This window comes from Eublepharis macularius, chromosome 4 (assembly GCF_028583425.1).
Source record: "Eublepharis macularius isolate TG4126 chromosome 4, MPM_Emac_v1.0, whole genome shotgun sequence".
NCBI classification, from domain to species: domain Eukaryota; kingdom Metazoa; phylum Chordata; class Lepidosauria; order Squamata; family Eublepharidae; genus Eublepharis; species Eublepharis macularius.
In genome coordinates this window covers 27417681-27438308 of record NC_072793.1, presented here as the reverse complement: position 1 = coordinate 27438308, position 20628 = coordinate 27417681, and the positions used below count along the sequence as shown (strand labels likewise).

Sequence of the window (20628 nt, the reverse complement as noted above, 5' to 3'; positions counted from 1 at the left end):
TCCAGCAACATCCTAGTGCTAACTTCTTCTTGTGTAGACCTCATCTCACATACTTCTTCCCAGTGGTCTATGATGATGTTGAAACGGCTCTCATTAGTGGTTGCAACAAATGTTTTCTTTTCCAACTTGTTCATGTACTTTAGCACCATTCACTGTTGTTCTAAGAACTTGATGAGCTCAGACTTATTAAATAAACCATACGGGTATCTTTTTAAGTGAGATTGTGCAATATACTTCACCTGAGGGCAAACACTTGTTCCTCACCTCCATCTTTCATCATTTTTGGGAAATATTTCTTGGTATACATCAGAACCAACATCTGTCCTTTCACTATGGATACTTGAGTGAAGTATATAACACAGAATATAGATTCTGTTAGCAGATCAAATGTTATTGCCCTTCATCTTCTGCACTAGATGGGACTGGTATATTTTCTGCTGGATATACATTTTTTCCCCAACAGTATGGCAAGCACAGACTTGTTAGACTTCCAGACTGATCCCTCTAATTTGCAGTTGCCCAAGGCAAAGGTCCCAGAGGATGAGCAAAGACATTTCTCATGTGCAGCTGTCTACTTTGGGCTACAGGGATCATATGCCCATACGTGTTTCAGTCAGCCTTGAGATCATCTTTTCCTCCTTTGCACCACCTCTGCCTGGGCCCTTTGCCACCACTGTTCCTGTAGCATGGGAGGCAATCTGTAGGGGCTATGGGTGGGAGCCTGGGGGGGGGGCAGTTGTAATCTCTGAGGTAAGTGGTGAGGACTCACTTGCGGGGTCTGGTGGGGTGGTTGGTGCTGTTGGGTGATGGTCGACCAGTGCCTTGCGTGCAGGCTCAGCAGAGTGGTCTCTGGCAAAGCTGTTGCATGGTTAGCTGGTGCCTCTGCCGTGTCAGGCCTATCGTGATCCTGCTGGTCCTCAGACTCTTAATAATAACCATAACATTCGATTTATATACCACTCTTCAGAACAACTTGCCCTGACCTGGAAAGAGCCCAGGTGAGCCTGATTTAATCAGATCTCAGAAGCTAAGCAGGGTCAGCCTTGGTTAGTACTTGGATGGGAGACCTCCCAGGAAGACCCAGGGTTGCAGAGGCAGGCAATGGCAAACCACCTCTATTAGTCTCTTGCCACCAGGGGTTGCCATATGTCAGCTATGACTTGAGGGCACTCTCCACCACCAGGACAACTTAACGTCCACAGAGCAGTTTATAAAGCGTGTTATTATTATCCCCACAAGAACAATCACCTTGTGAGGTGGGTGGGGCTGAGAGAACTCTGAGAGAGCTGTGACTGACCCAAGGTCACCCAGCTGGCTTCAAGCGGAGGAGTGGGAATCAAACCCCGTTCTCCAGCTTAGTCTTACTGCTCTTAACCACTGCACCAAACTGGCTCTCTTCCTCTGAGCTCTCCAGGTCTGAGTCACTGGCATGGGCAGAGGGCTGGCCAGAGAGTGTCGTGACAGTCATCTTACTGCTGCATTGATGAATCATGCTTCTCAGCTGCTTCAAAAACCTGAGGTCAGATAGTAATTCCGGATTGAGGTTCACCTTTGTACCTCCTGGTGTTTGAGTATCTTTGTTCACTGTTTCTTCTAGTGTCTGGTCTATAAGGAATTCACCCAAATGGATTTCTAGATCCTAACTGCACTGAAAATCCACCTTGCATGAAATACTCATGTACGTCTGGATGTTCAAGTGGAAGAGTGGTCATCTGGCACAATAGTATGGATGGTAGTGGACACAGGGCCGGTGCCAGGCTTTCTGGTGCCTGAGGCTGAGGGTAGCTTCAGGGCTGTTGCTGCCCCCACGCACATGCGCAAAACGTGTGCGTGCACCTGGGTGACACGATGTCACTGTGTGTGACATCATCATGCAGCATGCCACTGCGAGCCAGCCCCATTGGCATAGCAGGCAGCTGGTATGGCACATGGGTGGCCTCCCAGCTTTTCCACTCAGTTTCCCCATGCCACCCCGGCCGTCTGCCATGCCTGGCCTGCAGCTGTGTGTTGGCGGCGGCGGCAGCATGGGGCAAGTAAGCGGGGGGACTGGAAGGCTGCCTGCTCAGACTGCCCCACGCTGCCGCTGCCAGCACGGGCAGCTTCCCAGTCTTCCTGCTCAGCTGCCTGAGCTGCCGCCGCCAGCTCTGCAGCATGTGTCCTGCCCCCAGCGCCCCCTCCAGTGCCTTAGCACTCAAGGCAGCTGCCGGCCCTGCCTCAATGGATGCGCTGGCCGAGTGGACATAATTCAGCCTGTCAGATGAAGAACTATGGAATCATTACCCAGATACATATCAAGAACCTGATCAAACATACACACAATCTTGGGCAACTGCAGAGACTGCATGATGTTGATAGGTTGGTTTAGGACCTCATCAACAGTTGACATTTTGATTGCAGGAACATTCATTATGGGCAAACAGGAGACTGTCTAGATGAGGTAAAGTGCCATATGCCCTGAACCTTATAAAAATGTGGGAGAAAATTAACCAGCTGCTACTAGACTCAGCAGGGGAAAAGTGATGTGTATAATATAGAAGGGAGAGAAGGTGGCACAGTATAGCCTCATCTCATCAGATCTCTGAAGCTAAGTAGGGTCGGTATGTGGATGGGCAACCATCAAAAAAGACTCTGCAGAGGAAGGCAATGGCAAGCCACCTCTGCTTCTCACTTACCTTGAAAGCCCCCTGCTGGGGTCAAAAGGAGTCTGTTACAACTTGACGGCACGTATGTACATACAATACAGACATACAATCTTTTCTCTTCCTGCCTACTGGAGCCAATAGCAGCTCAGGGAGTTAACCCGCATTCCCTAGGGTTGCAGCCCCCATCCAGTACCACCTCTTATCTGCTTTTTTCAGGTCAAAGTACGTTATTAGGAGATACAGTCACAGATCCTCAACAGTCTAGTTTTCACTACAGAGTACAGCCCAATTGGGAGGAAGGGCAGAAGGGCCCTTTACCCTACTCAGCTGGTTCCTGGGCTGTTTAACTTGCCTCTCCACACCAGGCGACATGATGTTGAATTCTACCTTGCTCTGTTCTTTTCCTATTAAGTCAGTAATGTACTAATAAAGTTATGCTGATCATACTGCAATCGTTGTTTTTTCCCTTTTTATTCATTTAAAAATACGCTAAAATGGATAGAAGCATCCGCGTTTGTGGCTACAAGCTAGAGTGTTTTGCACATTCCAGTCGTGCATACTTTACCCAACAATGTAGACAAACCAGCTAAATCACTTACCAACAAAGAAGAATATGAAATGGGAGTGGTTTTTACACCCTTATTTAAATGACAAATTTGCAAAAAATAACATTGTTTTTAAAAGCAGTGAATGATGGTCCTTATGGGGAAAAAAACAACCCCTGTTATAATGTTCATAGTGTACATCTATAACCCAATAAATTCACTATCGAAACCCCAGGATCAAAAAAGTAATTAAGCTCAAAAGAAGTTCAGTCAGTTTGATTCTTCTCTTCTGAAAACCATCAGCTTCGCTATCATTCAAGTAGTTTAGGAATCCTGGGATCTAATATAAGGAAGCTTTCCATTTGCCTGTCTGCTGAAGCTGGGACCACCACCAAACACTAGGAAAGGAATTAATTGCATCAAAGGTTTCTGTGAAGCTCATTTGAAGTCCAACAACTGCAGGCCGAAGTTTTCTGCAGCATGGGACCCTGAGGACATGTTTGGAGAGTCCAACACTTATGCTCTACTGTCAGCACACAGGCAGCATTTCAGGCAGAGCGCACGGCTCATCTTGCATGTTCAGCCAGGAACTGCTGGACTGAAAGGGAAATTTGTTACTGGCAGTGCTAAATGGCGGTGGTGATTTTATAATCAAGATAATGGTTCTCGTGCACCACTCAGCCGCTTGCAGCACACACCTATTTTTTTTCCAGTTTCTTTTATTGCTCCTTTTATATTCCTCTCTTCCCAGAATGGCTCTTAGCGAAAGATCTTCAACCTCTGTTTGCTCTGAAGTTCTTCTCTCTGATGGGAGGGAATGACGTCTTGTGCCCTCTGGTGTCTCAGCTGGGGAACAGAAGAATTTCAGACTTTACTGAGAGGCAAACTAAAAATAATGAAACAAACGTCCGGCAGCATAACTCAAGTGTTAGAATGTGGGTGGTGCTGAAAAGCCGGCAGGAGCTTTTAAAACATAGCACGGGGAGGGCTAAGGAAGGGGTGCTGAACCTGTGCTTCCCCCTCTCAAACCACCTCACCACCCTTTTTCAGCAGGGATTTTTTTTTTGGTCTTAAACAGTTCCACAGGTGGTGGTGGTGGTGGGGGAGATAGAAGAGGCTATTTCAGATGAGAAAATAAAGGCACAGAAAGTGTTCAGCAACTCTTTTCACCCAACCATGCTGTGTTTTAAGCCGTGTTCCCAATTCTCCCTAACGGGTCTACTACCCATTCCATCGAGTTAGTCTCCCAATCACGTAGCTTGCTTCCATCAAGATACTTTAGAAAAAGACCTTTCACAAAGGAAGCAGGTCAGCATTTCCCCTTCGTGGATACGCACCGCCACTGGGTAGAACAAGAGAAGTGGGCAATACAGCTTACATGGAACATGAAAACCTACTTGTGGCTGGATTTTGGGAAGTTCCAGTGAGATGGAGGAAGAATCCATGCTCACTGCACTCCCCCATGTTGCCCACTGCTATAGCTGATATTATCTTCACCGGATGGGACTAAATCAAAAAGAAATCATACCATGACATGTCATTCAGAAGCCTTGCCGGAAGTAACTTTGTTTTTCTATGTACTGTGTACATTGCGCCAACTGGTGCCAATAAAGGGTAACTGACCGACAGAAGCCTTGCCCTGCTAGCAACCAGTCTAGCTCTGGGCATGACACGCACAGCCAAGAATTCACAGACTCCAGACAAAATGTATTCTAGGCTTAGCTAAAATTCTGGTGCATTCAGCTGTGGGTGAAACTACACAACCAGGCACTCCTGCATTATCTCTCATCATTGGCGTGGGACTGGGCGCCAAAGGCTTACCTCATCCTCATTTGCTGCATTCTCATTTCCCATATACAGCATGAAGCTTCTGGATGAGGAATGTCTTGTCTTCCCCTTCCTAGAACAGCAAAAATATTTAAGGTGAGCAGCAGGAAATGGGCTCTTTTTGTATGCGTCATTATGACTGGCATGGTTTATGTGAAGAGAGATGTCCAGGGATCCAAGGTGAGAGGCATTCCGGATTTGTAACCTCAGAGCACAGCACACTGTATGCACTCCACTCCCCACCTCTCAATGGAAGTTCAACCACCTTGTCTCAGGGTCAGTGGCTGGGTTTTGACCCCATAGAAATGCTTTTCCCATGTACAATGCATTTATGTTTATTACATTTATTGTCAGACTTTCTTCCGCCATGAGAATTCCAGGAGGCTTACACAGGATTCAGAGGCAATTTGATCAAGGCTTTTTGGCTTTAGAAAAGTTTCTGTATCGTGCGCCCTTCAACCAGTGAGTGGCTGCCACTCACAAGGGAAGAAGAAACGGGTGAATTCAAGGAAACTAATAGAGAAAGATCCATTTTGATCCATAAACTCTGATGGGAGCCATTTTGAGAACCAAGCCACTCCTATATTCACAGCCCAACCTGGATTTCATTTCTTGTTAATGCTTAAGTGGTACAAAAGCAAGGGACTGGCTTATATGTGAACAGCCTCATTTTATCTTCACAACCACATGCTAAGATCAGCAAGTTGCAAGTCATGCATTGACCTTGATGGCTGAGCAGAGCTTTGAAACTGGAGATGCCCAGTCTAAGGCAAGGGAGACATCTGCTATGCCTGGTATGCTTTGTAATAGGCCACGGAGCATGATAAAACGAGGAACATAATAAAGGCCAAGCTACAAGTGATCGATGACACTACAACAGCAAGTGAACAGACTCATGTGTATTCCTCCCTGTTCACTTGCACTCCACTTGATCACTACATGATCAAGTGGAGTGCAAGTGGAGTGCAAGTGAACAGGGAGGAATACACGTGAGTCTGTTCACTTGCCGTTCAAGTGTCATTGGTCACTGGTAGCTTGGCCCTAAGTGTCTTAGTCCTAGCACTGTGACATTCCTGCAGGATTTTTCATAGCCCCAAGAAATGTAGGGTTTGAAGCCAGGGCACAGGATCATCTTCTGTCCCACATTCAGGACATCTTGTGTTTATATAGAATCCTGTTTTTTACAGAAAAGCAACAGAGAGGTTATGAGCTTGGCAGAGACATGTTCGAAACCCCTCCATTCTTGCCCTAAATCCAAGTCGTACTTCTCTGCCCTTCTAAGCTCTTTCAATATCAGCGACCAACCCTCAAAAGAATGCAAAACCCTCTGCACAACTCACATTGGCAATCTGCTCCTTCAGCAGGGAAATGATTCTCCGTTGACCCTTGACCACCTGAATATTGAGGTAGATCACAGCTCTGAAATGGCAAGTGTGCAGAATGTAAAAATCACTGCCGAGCAGCTAAAAGCAACATTCACACGAGAGATGATGATTGGCAGGAATGAGTCCGTCCCTATACAAACAGCACCGCTCAAAGAGGCAAGGATTCGCTAGGCAATTAGCAACCCCAGCTGCTGGTACATCAAAGGGCCAAAACAAACATGACAAAAATCACAGAGATCCCTTTTTGTCTGTTAATGGTAAACTGTGCAAATCTGATTCAGATTTGGCTCACACAGGGAATGGAGAAGCAATTCGATTCCTTAAATACCTGCAAGTAAAAGAGAAACAACTAAGCCAGATCTTATTCTGTTGCTGCTAGCCTGAAAGTAGGCTGTACTGTCTCTCCACGAGAGGGAGGAATGTGACCCATCTTTCTTTCCCTTTAAAATGCTCATAAAAACATTGGGAGCTGTTTCTGTAGCAGGGGTTGAAAGGTTAAATCCCCTCCCCCCTTACTGTGTGTGTGAATTGTGTTGTGTGCTGGGATGTGCAAGATACTTTTCATGAGTGAATGGAGATCTGTGATCCTCTTCATTATGTGCTTTGACCCAAGATGCTCATTGGAATTCTCCTTCGAATGCACATCTTGGTGCTTCAGCCATTGTAATCCACAAGGAATATGCTTGCCTGAGCACAGAGCACTTGTTGTTTGCACGTTTACAATTATATTGTGTAGCAGGAAACGTACGTGCCTAGAACAGCCTATGGGGGCCTCATTAGTACAAAGTTTAAATTAGAATAATTAACTTCTATCATTAGGTCACAGCGCCTCTATCAATCTTTTAAGAACTTGCTTTAGCAAACACCATTCATGACAGTTAATCAGTTTGATTAATGAGGAGCGGAAACCATCAGAGAGTGTTTGCGGGTTACGGAGGTGGGCTAGGAAAAGGGCACACATTCACTCTTCTTCTTAATTATATGATGGGTTCAAGTGTATTCCATACGTGGAAAAAAACGTGTTTCCCAAACTGCCGGTATAGGAGAGAGGAGGAGGAGGAGGAATTGCTTAGATTTTCAGACTTAGATACAGGGCTTTTTTTCTGGGAAAAGAGGTGGTGGAACTCAGGACCGCACAATGACGTCACTTTGGGTCAGCTGGAACAAGGGGGGAGCTTTTTAAAGTTTAAATTGCCCTCGACGAAAATGGTCACATGGCCAGTGGCCCTGCCCCCTGATCTCCAGAAAGAGGGGAGTTTAGATTGCCCTCTGTGCCGAGCGGTGCAGAGGGCAATCTAAACTCCCCTCTGTCTGGAGATCAGGGGGTGGGGCCGCAGGCCATGTGACCATTTTTAAGAGGTGCCGGAACTCCGTTCCACTGCGTTCTCGCTGAAAAAAATCCTCTGCTTAGATACATAATGAAATTCTTCATACTTACAGTAAAATTCCAGAGATGACAAACAGGAAGAAGGTGTTTTGAATCATGTGCTGATGGATCCATGTAAACCAAGTAAGGTTTGGGTTAGATTTCTCCAGCTGTGTGACCCACAACTTTGCAGAATCATAGATAGTTGCCAGGCTTTGGAAGGGCCCACATATCTTCGATGGTCTCACTCTGAATACACACAGAACAGATGAGCGTTGCAGAACTACTCAAAGAAGTGGGATACGCTGTTTGGCACACACAGGCTACGTGCTTATTTGATTGATTATACCCTGCTTCCCTCCCATAATAAGGACCTGAAGGAGCTTACAATATCATCTGCCCTGCTTCCATTTTAACTGAACAACAACGCTGCAAGGTAGGCTAGGCTAAGAGAGGGTGACTGGCCTTACATTACACCCAGGAAGCTTCATGGCGGAGTTGGGATTTGAACCTGCTTTCCCAGATCTTATGCCAACACCAGCGCAGGTTTTAAAACGATTAGATGAGAATGTGCTTCTTGAAGCAGCCCAGCGCAATTTGAAAAGCAAATTCAGAAATGGAGTTTTAGGGGCATTCCAGAAAACGGGAGGGGGGAAAAAAACAGCAGTTCTGGCTCATAGTATGAAACTTAAATAAGTCCTGATATGACACCCGCAGTGCAATATTCTGTGTGATAGAGGACAGTGGGGTAATGCAAAGTACACGCCCCTGCCGCAAGGGATGGGAAAGAGCAGCCACTCTTCAAAGGGATAACAGAACACTTCCGTGATAAAGTCCTACAATAAGGAGCATGCCAAGATTTAATTTTTTTTAAAAAAAAAGATTTTAAAAGTAACACAAGATATAAATATAACAAATTCCCCTCCCCCAATAGTGCAAAAGTTTTGTCACATCACTAATGACATCAGGGCTATTGAGAAAGCCAAGCCAGTATGCTGTAGTGGGCAGAATATCCAGTTTGGACCAGTTCAGCTTTGAAACCTCCCGGAGCCATGAAGCTCAGCTGACCATCGGCCAGTCACTATCTAAGCCGTATCTGTTTCACATGGTTGTTCTGAGGATAAAATGAAGTAAGGGGAGCATTTTTGACCTTGCAAGCTCCCTGGATGAAGAACTGGATAAAAAAAAGTAATCAATTAACAATGATTAAAAAACTGGGGGTGAAAGAGTAAAAAGTAAAAATGTTAGGCCATTACACTCATTCGACAGAGTCCACACAGCACTTTCTACTGTATCAGCTGAGTGGAAGGGGAACAAACTGCACTATTGCAGCTACAAAAGATTGCCACATGAATTCTGAGAAAATGCAACTTCCCTCCTTCAGAAGTGCTGTCCTGAGGAACAACACGTGGCTCCTATGCTGTAAAATAACATGGAAATGATCACAGAATGAAATTGTCTGAAATGAGAATGAGATCATAGTAGAAACCGTGCAAATTGCAAGATTTGTTCTACAGCATCCTTCCAATAACTCACTCAGAGCCAAGCTACAAGTGACGAATGACACTTGCCTGGCAAGTGAACAGACTCACGTGCCAGGCAAGCGTCATTTGTCACTTGTAGCTTGGCTCTTAGCTTGTTCCATCTCTTGTTCTGAATGAATATACATACACAAAATGTACAAATGTGTACCTCCCCAAAAGGTACCAACATTACCATAATGTCATTTGGTATCAGCAAATGTTGTCTGGGTAAATTCCTTTTTCACTGAAGCTTCACTCTTTTCCTCTACCTTTAGTGAATCTCTTTTAAAAGATAAACTGTGTTCATGTCTATATGCAGCAAAATCTGATTTTGCACATGCCTACCTATTTAAGGGAATTCTTCCTCCTCTCATTTATTTATCAATATACGAAAGGAGGTGATAATGTGCCAAATCTGATACAGTAGAAGGCTTTCACGGCTGGAGAACGACGGTTGTTGTGGATTTTCCGGGCTGTATCGCTGTGGTCTTGGCGTTGTAGTTCCTGACGTTTCGCCAGCAGCTGTGGCTGGCATCTTCAGAGGTGTAGCACCAAAAGACAGCGATCTCTCAGTGTCACAGTGTGGAAAAGATGTTGGCAGGTAATTTATATCTACTCAGGAAGGTGGGGTTGGGCTGAGTCATCCTGTAAAGAGTTTCCCAGGGTGTGGAATGCTAATGGCGGGAGGCTTCACTGTATCCTGAGGATACAGTGAAGCCTCAGGATACAGCACAGCAGATAAAGAATCACAGAGACTTGTGTTCAGCTTCTAAAATAATGTTTACTACATAAAGGATGAAATAATAAGGGTTACATTGGTGATAAAATAAAGAAGAGCTAACTAGCTTCTACGTCCTTACATGCTGGAGGTAAGGGTGCAACAGACGAGTGAGCAATGGCATCCTGGACAAAAGAAAGAATGTTAATTGCCCCCAATAAACCTGGTCAGCCAATAATCGATCCTAGATTAGTTCATTAGGCATGCAACTGCCCTTTGCACTGGCGGGAACAGTTACTCAACATTTAACTGGCCTCATGCTAATTAATTATGCCTAGCTAAACACAAAACAGATTAACCCTTTCATGACAGAAGAGAATGACACTTGCACATCCCAACAGAAAATAGCTTTTCTGAGGAATGGAGAAATATCTCAGATTAGGAACATGGTATCAGTAATATGAGTCTTAGAAACATGGTACCAGTGTGTGTGTCATGTTATGTGCCGCCAAGTTGCCTCCGACCTATGGCAACCCTATGAAGGAAAGACTATCATGAATAGACTTGCTCAGATCCTGCAAACTGGAGCACGTGGCTTCTTTTATTTAGTCAAGCCATCTCATTTTAGGTCTTCCTTTTTTCCTGCTGCCTTCCACTTTTCCTAGCATTATTGACTTTTCCAGAGAATCTTGTCTTCTCATGATGTGACCAAAGTACGATAGCCTCAGTTTTGCCATTTTAGATTGTAGGGAGAATTCAGGCTTGATTTGATCTAGTACCAGGAGAATGGTACCAGTAGAATAAGTCTTAACATACTATTGAGGAACAGAACATACGACTGACACAATGGGGGACAAAATTAGGCTTCAGAAGAATGGCAAAAGCAGGTTCCCGTCATTGCCTGTCCTATTACATATACACCTAGGAAGTATTTTAACAACAGCACACAACAGCTACTCACGACCAGATGGTGTAGGAGAGGAATACGGATGCACCAAGGAATGAAGGGAAGCACAGCAAAGAGATGAAGATGGTGCTCATGTGAGATGCACGCCAGGGTTTACTGGGAGACTGGCAATTTCTCATCAAGCTGGTCTGAGAGGAGAAAATGCAAATGGTTTAAAGGGGTTCACTTGTTCCTACCTGCAAAAGATTCTGAATGGAGCTTCATCAGAAAGCAACTATAAAGGGGAAACATACGCATTTGGAACCCCCAACAGCTGGTACCTGTGTTTTGAAAGCATTTGGAAAGTTCAGATGGCAGGCAAAGGGTTAATCCCCTGCTGTTACTCCATTCCAAACTGCAACCACCGCAAGCTGCCTTTTCAGTTTAGAAACATCAAGGCCCCATGATGCATTTGTAGATAATATGCAGTTTGCCTCTCAGTTTATCAATGACATTACACAATATTGCAGGAGAGGAACCCCGGGCAGATTTTCACTGTTTTAAACTATCTCCAAACTGGGCATTTGTTTTTTAAAGAGTTTAGTTCAGCTTCTCATGCGGAGCAACAAAAACAGGGAAATGACTCCGCCCCACACACTGTCACGGCATGAAAAACAGCTTGGGAGAGGCAGGAGCCCTCCCTCCCTCTGTGGCAGCATTCCAAGCCCAACTGGACTCTTCTTTATTTTAAAAAGCCATTCCCTACAGCTGCTCTTTGGCCCCAACTCTTAAAAAAGCAAATGTCTAGTTTAGCCCTTAGCTACAGATTTGGAGGTGACCCTCCCTCCACCCATTCAGCCTGGCTTGATAATTTGCCTCTCCCCCTCCCTTCTCCGAACTGCAGCCTTTTCTGTGATCCTTTCCTCTGCTTGTGCCTGCCAAGGCTATCTCAGTTCCAGGGAAAGTGCATTAAGAACTGCTGGGAGACGGACAGCTCATTACCTTCTTAATATAGAACAGGAGCAGCAACTTGAGAATTTGGACAGCCGGGAGGAGTGGAGCAAAGAAAACCCCCAGCCTGGAAGGAAGGGAGACGAAAGGCACTTAGAACGAGCTGGCGGGGCACTCACACACATCTGCATGAAACACACTCAGATTCTGCAATCAGAACCTGGCATGTTATTTTGCATAATTCCATCAAGGTCCAGGATTTTCGTGGACTATGGAATGTTCAGGCATGGGCTGAAGGAAAGAAAAGCACAAATACGGAGACAAGTCGGCAGCAGGGGCCAATGATAAGGAACTGTGTTGGATACTGAGGCACTACCCCAACACAGAGGCGTTTGTGATTGCGGCCTGATGTAAAAGGCTTTAATATACATTAACCATTTTTTAAATGGAGGGTCTATTCCTCTCCACCTTTAGCCATTAGCTTTACCTTTAGCCATTGGCACCTTTAGCCATTTGCTCTTTTCATTTCTGAGATTCCATTAGACACTGCCCACATTTTTTGCACGCTTCTCTCTACAATATTGAGGGCTAGAAACTTGGATTTAAAAAAAACAGCAAGCCAAGATTTTCCAGATTTTAATTCCATGCCAGTTTCTACACTTTCACAGGCATCCTATGAATGCACAACTCTTACCTGTACAAAATGGATATGTACATATAACAAGGGTGAGCAATTTGAAGCAGGGTATGCTTATTCAATGGAGCTGGGAACGCTGGGCAAAGGTAGTGGCTCTCTAAGCCGCTGTACTCTGAACTGGACACACAGAATCTTACTTTAAACAAAGCAATGTTTTTGAGAAAGGGAAGTGGCTATCAAATGTGGTGTGACGCTGCAGTGGAGGCTTTTCTCTATCAAAAAACTCTGTAAGAATCTGCCAATAAGCCAGTTGTACCCCTTTTCCTGGAAAGCTTAGATCTGGCCATTATGTTTTTGTAACTTCTAGGATTTAGTTTTTACCACGTGTAGGAAAGAAGCTGTTCTTGGATAGTTTGAAACTGAAGCAGAAAGTCACAGCCTCCAACCTCACAAATGTAGGGAGGCAGAAGCACACACTGTTATGGCTCCCGGTGAGGTTCCAAGTTCAATTCAAGTTGCTTTTCACATCAAAAACACTTCGCAGCCTGCAACCTGCATTTCCCATCCTCTGCAGGATCTCTCTCAATTTACTCACTCATACTGAGGTTTGCTCAGTTCTTCTTGCACTGAATAGACAGAAGCACTCGGTATTTTTTTGCAGAAAGCTGAGCATCTTTAGAATGCCTTTATTATTAATTCAAAACGTTTGGACCCCACCTCATCCACAGTGTTCAAGTTAGCATCCAACATGTTAAGAATAGCCATAAGCAGTAGTGATAATACTAAAAAAAGAAACACCCAGGCCAGTACTAAAACTAAACAGCCCTAATCAAAAGCCTGTTGACACATTTGAACTTTAGTTTCCCCTCAGATCTCCACCCACTCTAGCCTCTGGTTTGCCACTGAACTTGGCATCATTTTTTAGAGCTCTTGTGTATATGTTTTTAAGCTGTATACTTTAGCAGTGGAGGAGGTTTGACATACGGGGGAGGCGCTGTCTGATCTGAGGATTTCTCACCAGGTCAGGGTTTGTCCATAAATCAGCTCCAGCACATTTCTAGCGATGTCAAACTCTGGCCTCTGCTTACTCTGCTTTTTCTTCTCCAAAATAATCCTGCGTGACAGAGACACAGATTAACAAAACGGAACTGTCAAAAATTAAAAACTTGGCCCCCCTCACCATCCCTGGCAACAGGCAACTGAACAGACAGCAGTTTTCAATTCTGCTTCACAGAAGTTCAGCACATGTTCTGGCATTCTTTCCCTGTTCCTGCCCCCAATCCTTCCTAGGCCACTTTCTATTCCCACTTTTCCAGTAAATTTATTTTTCTTAATGGAAACATCTACCAAGCAGTAAAAGGTGCTTCTCACATCCTTAAAGGCCTTGATCCACCAGCTGGACATTTTCTTGAACCTATCCACAGAGAGGGAAACTAATGGGGAGAACCATATTAATCCTATTAATGTTTACTTTGAAATAAATACCAAAGAATCCATTACTTAGGATTGTAATATAAGGATGGAATGGCCATTCCACTGCAGTTAATTGCTATTTTAATGCATCTGGATAGCACCCCATGGTCAGATTCTTCTTTTCATACACATACATTAAAAATGTAGGAACAGTTCTATGCCTCTCACCAGTCTCTTACGTCTTGACTGTAAGTGCTTTAAAGCATAGACAATCTGCACTAAATGACATGGAGCGTATGACAGATGGAGAGGGGATGTTTTCTCCTGGCATGTCAGAGGAAATTTTAATAATTTTGGAAAAGGGGTTGCCTGAGTACTACCTCCAAATCAGCTCTCCAAAAAAGGTGTCCAAGAGGGTGAAAATGAAATCCATCACTACCAAACGGTACAGCTCCTGCCCCACAAAAGTCTCCCAACACTGTGGAAAGATGGGTTAAGACATTATAACATACTGAAGGAAAAGCTCTTCCCAGCACTGCTCACACAGCAACAGGCAAATGAGCAGGGAGCAGCCCCCAAACTCTCACCCACCCATGCAACCTTTGTGTTCACTAGTGGTCATGTACATGATCTAGCTATCATTCCTGCTGTATCTAGCCACTAGAGCTCTGGCTCTCAGTCCCGTACACCTCTGGCAAGCCAGGGCTTTTTTTCAGCAGGAACGCAGTGGAACGGAGTTCCGGCACATCTTGAAAATGTTCACATGGCCGGTGGCCCCGCCCCCTGCTCTCCAGAAGCGTGACCTGATCATTCTCATTTGCTTGATGACTTGGCTCACACACAACAGATGAGGTGCATGGGCGTATAAGTGGGGGGCAGGACTGGGTTAGCGCCTCTGCTGCTACTCATGTTGGGGAGAAGCGATCTCAAGAGCTCTTTGCTAATGTCTCAGCCAGGGGCATCTAATGCTGCAGGTAGAGCGGGGTCACTGGGGCCAGAGACTGTGCTAGGGGGCCAGACCAATCCCTTGGTCAGAATGACTTCTTTGTGACAGCGCTTGCCTGTTTCTTTTTACGAATCATGCACTCATCGTAGGAACAAAACCAGGGACCGTTCCCATCCTCCTCCACATGTGTGTGCAACTATCCAAGGTGTGCATGCACGCACAAACCAAAATGTCCTTGCCCTCAGTCATGAGATGCTCGGCCTGTTTGTGCATGTTCTTCTGGAGTTCTGCCTGCCGAGCAGCTTCTCAGCTTGGTACGGGAAATGGTATTCAACTGAACACTTCAGTTGAAATCAGATTGATAACATGCTTTTCTACAACGTAGCACTCAAAGGTATTGTGGAACAATCTAACAACTCTTCCCAACAAATCCACACTGATAAATCCATAAACACCCCAACATATTAAAAATGCACCAGGCAAAGAATTTGCAATACATGACACACGTCCATTTCGGTGTAACACAGATGTCAACGCTGGTTGAAACAACCAGGTCTTCACTTGCAGGTGAAAAGAACAGAGGTATTTGGCTGGATGAGGAACATCCTGATTAATGAGTTCCGTAACATTGGCACAACCACAAAGAAGTACCTACTTCAAGCCTCCATTGACCTAACCTCTGAGAAGGGCAAGGGCCAAAACCTTCCCAGCCCACCACAGTGGACAGAGGGACTCTGTGGAAGAAAGTACTCTTTCAGATAGGCAGGACTATGTAGGTTATTAAAAGTTAAATAGAGCACTTAGAATCAGACCCAGAAGGTACTCAATAGCCAGCAGGGGAAATAAAAAAACACAAATGGGAGTAATATAACACACATGAAGCTTCTTTATATTGAAACTTGGTCTATCAAGGTCAGTATTATCTACCCTGACTAGCAGTGGCTCTCCAAGGTTTCATGCGGAGGCCTTTCATATCACCTACTACTTGATCCTTTGAACTGGAGATGCTGGGGACTGAACCTGGGACCTTCAGCATGCAAAAGAAGTGTTCTGTCCCTGAACCACAGCCCCTGCAGCCTGTACTCTGAAGCTGAGTTCAGCTATAGAGTTCATTTTTATTGGCTGCCATCCTCAATCAGCCATACACTACCAACAAGTCAACAATACATAAAAGTAATATGTAAAAGAATAATACATTCAATAACGGATTCATGTGCAGCCTGCTGTCACTAAAAGGTGATCTACAAAATTCTGTTACAGCTCCAGCTTCCAAATCATCTTCAAGGGAAGCCTCACAGTGAAGACATGGTTATAATTCTCCAAATGAGAAGTTATTAAAACCTGGATGGACAGCCACAAGATCTGCATTTGAGAAAACAGGGCATGACACTGATCCAGAGACCTAATCTATATATATATATATATATATATATATATATATATATATATATATATATAGATCACATGTCCATTCTTTTCATGATGTAAACACCCACTAAGAAGTAATTTTCAGAAATTCGCCCCCTAAGGAGGTAAAAAGGGGTAAAATGTGTTTTCCCAAAGGGATACAGCTTCCCTGTGTGGCTGGGAGGCTGCTGCCTGCTTGCGCCCCCGCCCACTGCCAGCTCGGCCACTCTTCCTTGATTGGGCCAGCCTTTAAAGATCATTTACATATGTGGGATGATTGGGGCACACCACATTCCACACCTCATCCCCGGCAGAGACAGCTGGAACACAGAGGTCATTTGCATATGCAGCCTGATTGGTCTTCATTCCCCACATTCTAAACAGTATGCAGGTGCTATTGGAAGTCATTGAATGTGTCCTGAGGTAAAAATGCACCTCCCAGTCTTCCCCTCAAACTCCACTAGGGTTACCAACTCAAAAACAAACAAACCAAACGATTACATACCCATAAGTATACCCAAAAGATTATACCCATAAGTATAAAAACTGGATTTAAAATAGTTAAATACCATGGCAAAGCACGGGTATCAACCTAGTCTTCAATATAAAGTTGGGTCATCCTAAGCAAAAAGACAGGCTGTTCACTGCTTGCAATAGCTCCCCCACCCCTTTTCAGAGCAGGCATCCATGAGCTGTCATGCTGGAAGTTAATTGCTCACTGTTGGTAGCCCGATGCTGAACCAAGGACAGAGAAAAGATCTTTCGTTCCATGCTCAGAAAGCCACTCCTTCGTGCTTCATTTCCTACTTTTCTGTGAGGTAAGAATTTGGACCAGCTTTGTCAGAAGCGTCACAGCAACTGCCTCGTATGTCAAAAATGGACACCAACCTTGATCTTTGAGGATGTCACTTTCCGGCTTAGCCAATGGTAACACAGCAGGCCCAAAACAACCATTTTCAGGATTAAGTTCCTGTATAGGAAAAAAGAGAAAAAGGAATTTACAGAGAAGAAATTTGCTTCCCAGTCAGACTGAACAGTGGCTGTGACTTTCCTCCTCTTCCCTTATTGTGAAGGTTGCCAGATACAACCTCCTGTATCCTGTTAGCTCCACAGCCCCAGGAAAGCATGTAGTTGGGCCTTCTTTCTGTTTGGTTGCCCTCCTGCCCGTACTTTTCTCAGCTGATGCAAGCAGGATTTCATTGGTCCCACAGATGGGAGGCCGTGTGTGAGCAGCAGAACAAGACAAGGAAGCAGGGCAGGATAACCACACGACTTCTCTTTGACTGCTGCTAGGCTACTGAAGAGGCAGGGAGGGTCTCAACATTACAAACTACGTCATCCTAATTGTAGCATACTGCTTGGCGTGTGCCTGCAAGCCATCTCAATTATTTGATCTGAAAGTTCCTTTCTGAAATGCTCGCTACTTTTGACTCCTACTGATTTAGAATTCATTGACTGACGATCAAATGGGGTGGGGGGTGTCCCTTATGGATGGGTGGTCCCTGCCTTATTACAGAGCACTGGATGAGATGGCATTTTGATATCCTCTAGGTCTGATTTTCTGATAGGCAGGAAGGTATCGCAATGTTGCAGCGAACCAAGTCAACCTGCCATCTTGGCGTGTGTTGGTACCATTGTAGAGGAAGGACTACACCATACAGCAAAGAGATGCAGAAGGCAGAAATCATCTGGTGCAACAAATGAGATAAAAGATATTAAAAATTTAGTCCAATTTCTTCTCTTCGCCTACGCATTATTCTAAAGACTTATTTAATAGCTCAATAGACAGCCAGTGTGCTGTAATTGTTAGAGTGTAAGACTAGGATCTGGGAGACCCAGGTTCGAATCCCCACTCTGTCATGAAAGCTTGCTGGGTGATCTTGAGCCACTCACATACTCTCAGCCTAACCAACCCCACAAGTTTGTTTTGAGGATAAAATAGAGGAAAGAATAACGTAAGCGGCTTTGGGTCCCCATTGTGGAGAAGGGTAAGGTATAAATGGAAGTAAATAAATAAATAATTGAAGGCATATAAAAGCAAGTTTGGAGATAGCCACTTTTTATGTACTGTAAACCTTACTAGAAGTGCTGTTTTCATCTCTTTTCTCTCCTCGAAATAAAATCTTTCTGCTTTGTAGGAACGTGGAAGATCTTTAAAAGGTTAGAATATTGACTCTATTATCTTATCTCCATCCCTTAAATGCTAGCTTCTCCTGAAGGGAACTTGTATGCTTGAAATGGGTTGGCAATAGATCATTTTCTGCATCAACAGCTTCTGCCTTCTGCATCTATGAATCTGCCCTACACAGAGAATCGCTCCAAGGTCTGACCTCATAAACCATGCCGGTAGTTTCCTCATTCCAAGCACCAAGAAGTATCAGCAAGAAATAGCCTGTTTACTTTTGCACCATTACTATTTTTTCCCAGACCACAAATCTGCATAATTCCAGCATTCTGCCTGGGTCCTTGGTGCCAATGGCTTTTAGTAGCAGCAGCTAAGACAATACCTAACTACACAATACATTAAAAGCCCCTGTGGACTCTCGAGCAAGTGTGTGTTGGGAGACGCGATGTAAAACTTTAGGATTTCCAGGTGTGTTGGAGACCGGTTTGGATTGGAACCTCTGCATATAGGAAACGTGAATTTATGGCTTCCCGAATCCCAACCCAAAATGGCACCAGGGAACTGTGTATTTGCCCTGTTAGGGGATACATGGGTACCGATCAGTTAGAAATAAATTTATCCAAAGGGGCAAATAACAGCTCCCCAGAGCCATTGCAGATTGGAAAAACTGTGTGTGTGTGTGCACACGTGGGTAATAAACCCCCTCTCCCAGTATGACATGGTCCTGATCTGAACTGGGTCATTGCCTATCTGGGAATCTAACTTTACTCCGGAACTCCTTGAGCGCATCTGCTTAACAGTCCCTGGGGCACTCCAGGAACGATGCATCATGTAGTCAGGCCCGACAAAATGCCCAGAAAATACTGAGGAAGCAGAATGCCTGTTATCTTTTTACCCCCTTGATTTAAATGTCCAGAGACTCCAGATTACCTGCAGATGGCTATGTATACCTCGAGGACTGGAGACTCTTGCTTCTCCCAAGCAGCCAAGAGGTTGTACATGTACGGCATGAGCAAGTTGATCAGAGAGACCAGCAGAGGCAAGGCCAGGAGCAAGGCTTCATTCCCAGTCTGGATGCTTCTTGCGAGCCTGTCATGGTGAACCTAAGGAGAAGACATTTAGTGTGTTACTTGGTCCCACAAGGTGTAGAGTGGGGAGTCCCCATTTCCTTCCGACATACATCTTATGTAGTGGGTACAACAGTTCAAGTGATTTCCAATAACTCTTTTATTAACAGGAGCATCACCACTCAAAGCACAAACATCAAAACAGCAGTTATAGAACACTCCCCTCCCCCTCCAGAACACGCCCACAACTAAACTCAACCAATAGCAAACACCTGGTATCCAGAAACCCTATTCGCTAGTTCATTAGTCTGTAGGGGAATCCTGATTGGCTGGCTCAACAACACGGCCAATCGGAATGCAGCTGTACAGAACCTTGCTATGAAAGCCTTTTTGCTTGAAGTTCCCCATACGCTACACTTTCCCACATCTAACTCAAACTGAACTAGAACAGGATTTAGGCCCCAGGAGATTTCCCATATTACTGAAGAGTCACTTACATTGTAATAAGAGTCATGCTAGGCAGCCTCAGGAGAGGAGAAATTAGTCTCTAACTCAGTCTATTTATTACTTTGAGAACAGCCACATAAATGGTTATTTTAATTTAACAAACTCTTAATATGTGATCATCTACACTTTACCCCCAGGAACCTGAGTACTCATTTTACCGGCCTCAGAAGGATGGAAGACTGAGTCAACCTTGAGCCGGCTACTGGGGAAGGCAATGGCAAACCACCCCGCAAAAAGTCTGCCAAGAAAACGTCATGATGCGACGTCCCCCTTTTACCTTAATATGTGATACTGATCTCACACACAAATTGAAATTAAAATGAGAAAGCAGGGGCAAGGACTTCAAAGATGAAGGAATTTCTGTGCTCCACAAATGCTTGCCCCAGTGTATGGTCCTAGAGGAGGGCCTTCTGCATGTCTTCCCAGGTTGTCACTGCTCCAATTTAAATGCTAGCAATGCAATCCTAAGCAGAGTTAGACCCTTCTAAGTCCACTGAAGTCAATTAGCTTAGGAAGGTGGTTAGGATAATGTGGTAGGTCATCCACATGACAGCCATCAAAAAACATTTTCAGGATGATGCTATCAGGTTAAAGTTGAAAACCTGCTTAACAAATGCATGGACTTCATTGTACAGAGAGCTTCTAGGGCAGAAGTGGCCAGAAATACGCCATACTTTTCAACA

At 44.7% G+C, this 20628-nt stretch overlaps 1 protein-coding gene across 7 annotated transcripts in view; it reads right to left on the bottom strand.

Annotated features, from left to right (window-relative positions):
• Positions 1 to 3267: 3267 nt before the first annotated feature.
• The window catches only part of TMC6 (transmembrane channel like 6), a 40452-nt gene continuing 23091 nt past the window's right edge, over positions 3268 to 20628 (bottom strand). For 6 of the 7 annotated variants that reach the window (XM_054977008.1, XM_054977011.1, XM_054977012.1 and 3 more), the window contains 10 exons: positions 19302 to 19474; positions 17135 to 17216; positions 14274 to 14371; positions 13499 to 13594; positions 11895 to 11970; positions 10968 to 11101; positions 7838 to 8014; positions 6355 to 6433; positions 5009 to 5087; positions 3268 to 4033 (listed from right to left, as the gene is read on the bottom strand). In XM_054977008.1, the coding sequence (XP_054832983.1) occupies positions 5031 to 5087; positions 6355 to 6433; positions 7838 to 8014; positions 10968 to 11101; positions 11895 to 11970; positions 13499 to 13594; positions 14274 to 14371; positions 17135 to 17216; positions 19302 to 19474 (972 nt within the window). In that variant the 3' untranslated portion in view covers positions 3268 to 4033; positions 5009 to 5030. The remainder of the gene's footprint in view (positions 4034 to 5008; positions 5088 to 6354; positions 6434 to 7837; positions 8015 to 10967; positions 11102 to 11894; positions 11971 to 13498; positions 13595 to 14273; positions 14372 to 17134; positions 17217 to 19301; positions 19475 to 20628) is intronic. The other variant, XR_008596860.1, reaches the window with a different exon arrangement.